A 10,661-nucleotide genomic window follows, 5' to 3' on the forward strand; every position below is an offset into this window, starting at 1 on the left:
ACACAACAAACACTCATCAGCACACAAACACAACAAACACTCATCAGCACACAAACACTCATCAGCACACAAACACTCATCAGCACACAAACACTCATCAGCACACAAACACTCATCAGCACACAAACACAACAAACACTCATCAGCACACACAAACACTCATCAGCACACAAACACAACAAACACTCATCAGCACACAAACACTCATCAGCACACAAACACTCATCAGCACACAAACACTCATCAGCACACAAACACTCATCAGCACACAAACACTCATCAGCACACACAAACACTCATCAGCACACAAACACAACAAACACTCATCAGCACACAAACACAACAAACACTCATCAGCACACAAACACAACAAACACTCATCAGCACACAAACACTCATCAGCACACAAACACTCATCAGCACACAAACACTCATCAGCACACAAACACTCATCAGCACACAAACACAACAAACACTCATCAGCACACAAACACTCATCAGCACACAAACACTCATCAGCACACAAACACAACAAACACTCATCAGCACACAAACACAACAAACACTCATCAGCACACACAAACACTCATCAGCACACAAACACAACAAACACTCATCAGCACACAAACACAACAAACACTCATCAGCACACAAACACAACAAACACTCATCAGCACACAAACACAACACACACTCATCAGCACACAACGAGCCAAAAAGCATCGCCCAGCTCGCAGCAGTTATTCTCCAGCAGATAAAGCTTCTCTGTTAGCTGTCACATTTCTACTCAAACATGTACCTGCGAGGCTGCCAGGAGGAGAGAGAGAAGCAAAGCCCGGCCCGGGATGAGCAGCATTGATGTGCTTGTTTATGAATCCCTGTGGAGTGCGAGTCTTCCTCGCTTCAGTCTTTGTAGAGCGAGTGTTTCTGCTGCAGCCCGTCGGTGTTGTGTGTTAGTCGGCTCCTGCGCTGCTACTGAAGCACTGAATCTCCCTCAGCTCTCTCTCTCTGTGTGTGTGTGTGTGTGTGTGTGTGTGTGTGTGTGTGTGTGTGTGTGTCTAACTCTCCCTCAGCTCTCTCTGTGTGTGTGTGTGTGTGTGTCTCTAACTCTCCCTCAGCTCTGTGTGTGTGTGTGTGTGTGTGTGTGTGTGTGTGTGTGTGTGTGTGTGTGTGTGTGTGTGTGTGTGTGTGTGTGTGTGTGTGTGTGTGTGTGTGTGTGTGTGTGTGTGTGTGTGTGTGTGTGTGTGTGTGTGTGTGTGTGTGTGTGTGTGTGTGTCTCTAACTCTCCCTCAGCAGCAGCAGTCAGTCACAGAATCGCACTCGCACACATCACTCACACACTCTCTCTCACACACACACACACACACACACGTGCTCAAACGGCTGGGGCCGGTACGATTGTTTAATGTTTCTGAAAGAGTCTCTTCTGCTCACCACGACAGCATTTATTTGATCAAAAATACAATAAAATAATGAAATATTATTTCAATGTAAAACAGCTGTTTTCTAAGGAAGCTTGTTTCCGCCACAGAATAAACATTTTAAAAGACAATTGCGACTTTATATCATGCAATTCTGACTTTATAACCTGCAATATAATTGGGATGTGTATTCGCTGCCTTTTACCGCTAAGTGGCGCTACACTCACATACTTTGAAAAGTGTCCGTTTATTCTCTGCCGCGAACTGGTAACGTTAACCGCCGATCCAAATGCGCTGGACCATATGAGATTCTACACAGTTCAGCGCATTTGGATCGGCGGTTCGTAGTTCGACTGATAGAGTCTGTTTTTCAAAGATGGATTCTGCTTGTATACGTGAAGTTGACTGTGTATAAAATATCTTCTTATTAAACTGTCTGGACACTTACACAGTTCTCAATGCTTCGGTTTGCATGTAGGGACCCTCATTATGCTACCGTGTTACTGTGCGTTCACACCGCCGGCGGCGAGAGCGTCAAAGTGGCCGGAAGCCATTCATTTTCAATGAGAGCCGGCGGCGAGCTCTGGCGAGAGCGGCGCGGCGCGTCTTGGACGGCGAGAAAAGTTGAAATCAAGTCAACTTTATGGTAATAAGCTATGACGCAGTTCGGCGGCAACCAGCGGCAACCAATCGGAATGTAGAAGTCCTCCGCCTGAGAGGATAACAGAGAACACAATCCTGTAAACTTAGGTTCCGACCACATTAGTTCCTAAGCAAAATGGAGGAAAAGTTAATTATTTCTGTTGCGGGTTTCCCGTTATTGTACGACGTGTCCCTGTTTACATACAGGGACATTAATAAAAAGAACGACGAATGGAAAAAGGTGTCTGAAATTGATGGTGTTTTGTTACTTTCACATTTAAAAGATTTTAATAGGTTAACTTATACCCTACGTGTGGCCAGTATGCACAAAATATGATACTGATTTATGTTCAGTTCTTATTTGCTTTGCGGCTCCTTTAAATAATTTTTTTTTTAAAAATCACGCATTCTAAAATCTACGTCAGAGCGTCAGAGAGTCCCCGAATCTCACGGCGTCGATGGCAGGGCGGCGAGAGCGAATTTTGCCGCTCTCGCCGGCGGCGGTGTGAACGTACAGTTAGTGTGGGGCTATTTTGAGCCTTGTTAGTGGTATTAACAAGCGATTTTTATTTGTCATTACTCCATGCCCCATATACTAGCGTTATACTAGCGTTATAGGCTAAACTGTTTTTAGAGATAAAACTATTTACATTCGATAATCATGAAAACAAATCTCAGATAACGGTTGACTAGGTAACAATGTGTAATTAGACCAAAGGTTCATTTTGCACCGGAGTTCTCCTTTAAATATTGCCTAGCTAAAAACAAATCTTCTAAAAAACTTCTCTTAATAATATTAGTAATATTGTGTGTCAACAATTGTGAGTAACATATTAATGTTCTTTCTTTAATTTATTAGATTTTACTTCGTCCTCCACTGTCTCCAGAGTTGTTTCCTGGCATCTCTTGTTTTAAGGTTAGTCATTTAGGCCTGCGGCCTCGTGCCTCTTTTCTAATCACAGCCGTGATGACATAGAGCTCTATCACACTCCTATTCGAGCGATATTGCTTAAATAACATGATGTTTGTAAAAGGCTTTGGTAACGCTTTAGATTTTCATTGTATTTCCCTCTAAACACAGATAACCACATTAAATCAGCTGGGGCCTCATTTATAAAGCGTGCGTACGCACAAAACGGGGCTGAGAACATGCGTATGCCACTTCCCACGCAAAGGTTGTGATCTATACAAAAAAAACTTGAGAATGTGCGCACCTGTAAGTAAACTCTGACCCATGCGTATGCACATTCTGGAGACAATTAAGGGGAATTGACGACACCGATGGTGAGATAGTGAACTGAAATCAGATTGAAGAAAGTAAATGTGACAAGAACGATAAGTATTGATGGCACACACACATTTAATTTCACTCCATATCAACGTTAGATCCACGTTATCATGACGATGAAATCCAGCAGTGTTATTTGTGCTTGTACTGAGAGATAATTGTTTCATTTACATCTTGTAAAATCCAATCTTAAATTCAAAATCCATTTTAACTATTTAATCAGCGCTATCCCACCATCACATTGTCCACTACGGGAGCACGAGATGGCCCGACTGCATGGAATACAGGACAGCATCAAATACCCAACCATTAGATAATTGCAGAACACAGTGTAAATAACCAAATAATTTCCTTAATTTCTGTGCATTTTTATCATTAAATGTCAAAGTGTGGAAATAGGCTCTATGCACGATCGCTTCCGCGTTTTGTCTCAGCCCGCCGGTGCTGTGTCGGAAGCCGTTTTTGCATTAGGTGATTACACTCAGTTTACAAGAACTTCCAGCGGTTAACGTGAATGATGTTAACAATATTGTGAGGCAGTTAGCTGTCACACATAAGAGTAAGAAAGAGAAGGGCTTTAAATTATATATTTCAAGCTACATCAACAACTTTGAGGAGGAGTATTCTCTCATCATGCGAAATCCGACTAGTGAATCAGTTTCTAAAATCGTTGTCTCCGTTTCTGAGAAAATTAATTTTATTAAAGTTTTGCTGCTAGTACACTTCGCTATAGAACGCGCTATGCGGAAGTAAAGATGCTGGCTGAGATTCTACCGGAAATACGTCAGCAGCGTTCGTGCATAGTGTATAGAGCTGGTAAGTCCCGCCCCTTCCGCTAACCCCGCTGGACCTCTAGGTTGAAAAACCAAAACCATAACAAAACCGGCATGAAGAAACATGTGTTCGCATATTAAACTAAAATAAATATTTACTCGCACATGTGCAAGTTAATGCAAGTCTGTTAGGTAGAAGGAAATTAGGCTACTATTTATGTTTTAAATTAAAATTATTCATTTCTATATGTCTGCTCTTTGTAGAGCAGAGGAGAACGCTCGTGCTGCTGGAGAAGAGCCCGCATATATCAGACGCGTGCTTCCTGAGTAAGTCCTACAGTGTGTTGAAGCAACATTCTGTCACTCTACAACCCATATGTGGTGTCTGTATTTATATCAGTTGTTCTCGATATTTATACTGTCCTCACACTATTCTCAACCAAATGTCTTTTAAGGGTTTTTTTTTTTTTTTGTAAAATGCTCTAACTTTTCTGAATTGTCTTTATAGAAACAATCAAACGAAGATATAGACTTTTGTGCTACTGTCTTATTTTTTCCCCCTGTTGCTTTATTTTTGTTTTTTTGTTTAGGTGCTGTGTTAAGAAATCCTGCGCAACAAAATTCCACTGAGGCTAACGTAGAGATGACCGTGAGAAACTGGCTGCGGCTGAGCAGGGACAGGAATGGGGCGAGCGAGCAAGCATCTTAAGTGAACTATTTTAAAGGGAATTTCTTATTTTTGTTAATATTCTATGTGTGATTTGTGGAGTGTTAAAATAAATGATACTGTTTTTGCAAAAATAAAGTAAAAAAATAATTTTCAAGGTCATCTCCCGGTGCCCTCCTGTTTTGTTATTTCTACCAGAAAACTCCTGTAGCCTAATTTGCATGACCATCAAACTTAATTTTAAAATCACTGATCCATTCTTTTTTTCTGTTAGACTGACATTTCCCTGGTTGACAGATTGTGTATGAAATACACCCTACACATAAACAATCACTTACTTTCAATTTAAACTGCACAGCCACAGAGTCTCGCATGCAAGTGGGCTAGTTGCCTACTTCTCAACTAGCTCTTGTCAAATTGTTAGGTAAGACATTTTATGATTAACACCACATAAACTGTTATTGAGTGTTGTTGATACACAATAGGAAACTTGTGTCCTTGGAACACAATCTGACAGCAGTTAGCCTAAACAAATAAGACCTATATAACGGTGGGATCCTACTAGAGCGGCGAAAAGCATTCACACGTCTCGCTCCCTTTGACTTAACACTGGAACAGCTGATTTTTAAGCATGTTGTGGCGATGCAGCCAAAAATCAGCTGTTCCAGTGTTAAGTCAATGGGAGAGCGAGGCGACCGAATGCTTTCCTCGCGGGATCGCGCCGCATAGGTCATAATAATTACTTCGGGTTTACGTTGGCTCACGGTCGGCGATCATTTCGGGGTTACGTTGGCTCACGGTCGGCGATCATTCTAATGCCAACATCTTCCCGATATCTTGCCGACTAGCTACCGATCTCCATAAGATATCTTACCGAGGCACTTTATGTCCGGCAGGCACACGCGCCCTAACGTCGGTAAGAGCTAATTTGTTGTCTGGGTATATTCCTTGCAAATTAACTGTGCAATCAATAACTCATTTACCGTGCAAACCGCACTCACAACCAAACCTAGAAAATGACCAATCTTGTCCTATAACAATCTCACTCAGTATAATCCCTCAAATAGGCAGGCATTGTTACCTGACGACCAGACCTCGTAGTAACAGTGCTTTGAACATTACCCTGACCACGTTCAGCAGCTACAGTTTGTGTGTTTGTCCAAGCCCCTGTTTGCTCAGATGCTGCGGGTGGGCAATAGTTGTGCCTTAGGTGGCGACGGTTTCTCCTCAGAACACGACCCGACTCTAGCTCAACCTCATAAGATCTGGGACTCACTGGTCTAACTACTCTAGCTGTTTTCCAGCTTTTACAAGGCTCAAATGGTTGGACTCGCACACTGTCCCCTGATTTGAAACAGTCCAAGTCCTTTGCTGTGCGGTTGTAGTATTTCTCCTGTCTTTGTCTGTTGTTGATCAGTCCCTGTTTGTTGTTTGACACTTTAGGCTCCAACAGTGTCTCTTTAGTAGGCAGAGGAGTCTGGGTCCTCCTGCTGAGAAGTCTCTGTGCTGGACTGGTGGTGAGACCTTGGCTCGGTGTGTTGCGATGGTTGTTGTGGAAAATTACTCAATATTAAAACCTGGATGAAGGAGACAAAGTCGATTCTCAAGAGATTAAACAAAGTATTTTATTTCATGCATGAAATAAGACGTTCAACATACAGACAGCGTCTGATATGAGAAGGTCTATGGCATTCTCACACAGAGAGCATCTGACATGAGAAGGCGAAGGCTAGTCCCTTTCGCCAAGGTTATATACCCTAACACACCCTGTGTAAAAATCCTTTGTTACCTTAAATGGAGATGTCTTAGCTCATTAGCTCATGTCCAACCCAAATTCTAACTGGTCTGAGCAACGTCATGTCTGCAAAAGTTTCCTGTTCTTTGCTGCTGCTCTTGTTCACACATCTTGTCTATCTTTAGTTCGATCAAAGCTGCGCACACACACATATTTTCTTCACACTTGGAGTACAAAGGTCACTTGCTACTTAGTTCTTCTTAGAACATATTGTTCCTGCAAGCTTGTTCTAACTCATGCATCTCTAAATGTTTGGTTACATATTTTATTATTGTGCTTCAGCTTATATGATTATATTCCTTTAAATGCTCATGAGTAAACAATACATCTTCAACGTTAATAAAAGTTGTACCCATATAAAAGCAAAAGAAACACATCTAAATGTAAAATTTCCATAACAATCCCCCATATGTTCATTCAAAGAACATACACACAATTTTACATTTACTCTTCCATAATCATAGTAATTCACAACAGGTAAATTTTTCCATGGTTACTTAATTTCCTAGTCAAACTCATGTTCGCTCTTGTTCTCATAATCCTCATCATCATCATTGTGGCAGTCACTGCCTTAGCCGTGATTCTAGAAATACAATTCATTAAACATGGAATCATTAAAAGAAAAATCAAAATGAAAATCAAACATCCGATTGGCATAATGGTACTTATTAACTATTTCGTCCACCCCTGCAGGCCCAAGAACCAATTATCTAGTGAAAATTTCATTTCATCTGGAGTGGCTATGGCCATTTTCATGTGTTCTATTATGTCTGATACATTTTGATAGACGTCAGTCAAATTAAAACAACAAGAGGTTACTAACATTTTGCATATTTTCAGATAAACCTCCGTTCCTACATCTAAAAGTCCTGGATAATAGCACCCCATCCATTTCTTAGGAAGGGTGTGCACATACTGTTCAAGCTGTTGTCTCTCCGAGGTCATCGTCGTCACCTGGACATGTGATATTTGTACCATTAGATGTTATACATTTGTTATTATTCATGATTATCGTGGTTTTACAGTGTGCTGTACCAGCCATTATTGCCCCTTGTTGGGTCCCTAATTTACATAAACATACGTCGCCTAATTGTGGTTTCACTGCCCATACATTGTCAAAGTCTCTAGTGCTGTGTTCTGATGGGTTCTGACTTTTGACTTTCTTTGGAGATAATTTGATTTCTATAGAATTTTCACATTCAGTAATTTCTACATAGTACATGGAATTAACCCTATTAATTCTCCTAAATTTTCAGTGATTTCTTCTAATTCCAAAAATCCTGATTACCTCCGTACACATATTGCCCTTGACATGGATCCTTACAAAAATACATGGTCTTACCCAATTTTCCATTTGTCATTTTCACCTCTATATGCTATCATCTCGTGCTAGGCTTACAGCCACACTAATTAAGAGGATAAGATTTAGTGACCTATTGCCACACATTACAACCTTGTCAGGCGAGAAAATGTTCTTGTTTGGACGATATCAGTCCCGTTTCTCGATGTATTTTTGGTCTCAGGGCAGGTCTAGTTGATATGATCAGACAGGTTATTTCAATGCCCACGCCGTTAAAGTTCCACAAAGTCCTTGATACAGTTCTGACCACTCCTGAAATTGCACAATCGTCTCTTACTATTGATTCGTCTGCTCTCCAGTGACGGTGGTTTTCAAATTGGTAACCTACGGGATGACACGTCTCTGGTTAGTCTGATCTCTGTTTGGCACTCGTTAGCTTTGAGTGGGATTCTTCTTCCGTTGCAGCTAGCCGCATGAGCTGATGCTTCTCGACTTTCACCGCATTTTGAGTTGTCAGCAAAACCTGGAATGGTCCCTGTCACCTTTTCGCCTTCCAATGCTTTCGTCTCAGATCCTTTATCAACACGAAATCTCCTGGCCGAATGCTGTGCAGGGCCGTCTCAGCTGGCTCTGGAACTGCTGCCTGGACCTGTTTTGAGATATCACAGAACACCTTATCCAGCTCAACACAATATTGCAACATGTCATGCTCACAAATAGTGGTGTCAGGCAATGTTCGAGGATTTCGTGCCTCCCAGTCCATCTGAGGTGGGCGAGCAAACAGAATCTCAAATGGTGAGAGCTGTGCGCGTCCCCTCTTTCTCATTCTCATGTAAGTTAGCTCCTCCCGCTTCCGGATGTACCCAGGAATGCTTCAACTGCTGAAATTGCACTGTTTACAAAATGTGAACCATTGCCACTTAATAATTTTTCAGGATTTGAAATTCCCATGGTGGGATAATTTCTTGTAGGAATAGTTTTGCCATTCCTTTTTTAATCTGCCTTTGTTGTTGGCATGGCTTCTACCCATTCTGAAAACATGTCGACTGCCACTACGCAGTATCTCTTTTTGTCAGATTTTGATAATTCAATATAATCGAGCATTACATTTGAGAATGGTCTCTGCGGCCTGGGATGCCCCCCTGTCTCATTGCCTGACCCCTGCCCACATTGTTAATACCACAAATCAAAACATCTGCTGCAAAAATCTGCTGCCACTGTGGAAAAAAACTTTGGTAAATCAGTTATTTTGCATAATAGTAAACATCTCCATTTGTTTCTGGGGCCCCATTGTCCATTTTTATATTCACGGCCTGCCTTCTTCCATTTCTCTTTATCATAGGCAGAAGCGTTTTGTTACATCGCTTCTGTCACCTAGTTCCTCATTCAGCCGTATTGCTATGGTTATCCGAACAGGAAGTCGAGCTACAGCCTTCGCTGCTAAACTCTGACACCCTGTTTTCCTTAGAAACGTCATCACTACCTGAAGTATGAGCCTGGCACTTACAAACTGCCACTTCCTTTTTAGTGGATACTGCATTTTATTTTGCCTATTTTCAGATTTAGGCTTTATTTGAATCGGCTCACAATCTGCAATCAGACCTACATCATTTTTTTATCAGTAGCCCATAAACATTTTGGAAACTCTCTCCAACCCGTCTGTTATGACAGGGAGTTGTGTTAAACTTAGTCTGTTCAGTTTCACTTCCTCATCCAACACTGTGACTGCTCTCAAACCTCTCAGTGTCCCATGACATGGCTGTTTTTGGTACCTTCATTTTGGCAGATCATTCTTTTTTTTTTTTTTTTGATCTATTATGACCCAGTCGGTCAGTTCATGGCACCTGGCCATGAAGGGACCCGCGTCACGCCATTCAGCCTTCACTGGTTTGGCCAGCGATATGAGGCTTGTGCATTTTCCATGTCATAAAACACTGTCTGTTTGTCAGTCAATTTCACATTCAAAACACACCATTGGTCAGTCCAATACACATAGTCAGTCGTCCCAATTTCTATGTCAACATTAAATCATTGCTGCGCATATTCATCATCATGATCAGTGCTCACATGAGAAGTGCAATGTAAATCTGAGTCTCTCATAGATTCAGAAGATGGCAACACTCTGTCATGAGCCGCTTTGTGGTCAGACATGTGTCAGAAATTTGCCATTCATATACAAACAGAGAAAAATCCTCTGTGCTTTCAGTTTCATGCGTCATTCTCATGTCAGCTGATAAGCCCTGATCACCACAGTAAACAAAAACACCCTACTTACAAAGTAAAACCCTTCGCATTAAATTCACTGGGCATAACTTAGTAATTAAAAAACAATGCACATTATTATTTTATTTTTCCCCTTCAATTGAACACTCAAGTGTTTTCGAATATTGTTCTATGACCACATGACCAGTTGCACTTCTGGAAGAAGTCGTCTTCCCAGATAGTGGAACTGGTTTTTCAAACTTTGTCGCTTTAATTACCAAATTGGAAGCTCCCGTGTCAAGCAGAAATAGTAAAGATACGTCATTAACAGTCATTTCTATCAAGGGTAAAGAAAAATTAGCCTTATAGAAAACCCTAGCAAGCAAGTCTTCATTGCATAGAGCATAATCAGAAAATAAAGGTAAATTATACTCATCTGCTGGAGAGACAGGAACCCCGTCGCTCACCCCCTTCTCCTTTCAATCCGCCTGACCCCCGCCTTCACCGTGTGGGCACTCATCCCGCCAATGTCCTTTACGTCTGCAGTTAAAGCATATGTCCGAATCATTTTGT

At 41.5% G+C, this 10,661-nt stretch overlaps 1 protein-coding gene and 1 long non-coding RNA gene across 2 annotated transcripts in view; one reads left to right on the plus strand and one right to left on the minus strand.

Annotated features, from left to right (window-relative positions):
* Positions 1 to 1,418, minus strand: part of LOC306998420 (cadherin-2) — a 104,593-nt gene extending 103,175 nt beyond the window's left edge. The window contains exon 1 of the mRNA XM_079612481.1: positions 800 to 1,418. Coding sequence (XP_079468607.1) covers positions 800 to 856 — 57 coding nt within the window. The 5' untranslated portion in view covers positions 857 to 1,418. The remainder of the gene's footprint in view (positions 1 to 799) is intronic.
* A 1,504-nt stretch (positions 1,419 to 2,922) lies between these two features.
* On the plus strand, positions 2,923 to 4,853 carry LOC306998003. Its single transcript, XR_013797487.1, has 3 exons — positions 2,923 to 2,979; positions 4,389 to 4,451; positions 4,715 to 4,853. It is a non-coding gene; the product is annotated as an uncharacterized lncRNA (long non-coding RNA).
* The last annotated feature ends 5,808 nt before the right edge of the window (positions 4,854 to 10,661 follow it).

This window comes from Phoxinus phoxinus (genome assembly GCF_949152265.1).
Source record: "Phoxinus phoxinus genome assembly, chromosome: 5".
Classification (NCBI taxonomy): Eukaryota; Metazoa; Chordata; class Actinopteri; order Cypriniformes; family Leuciscidae; genus Phoxinus; species Phoxinus phoxinus.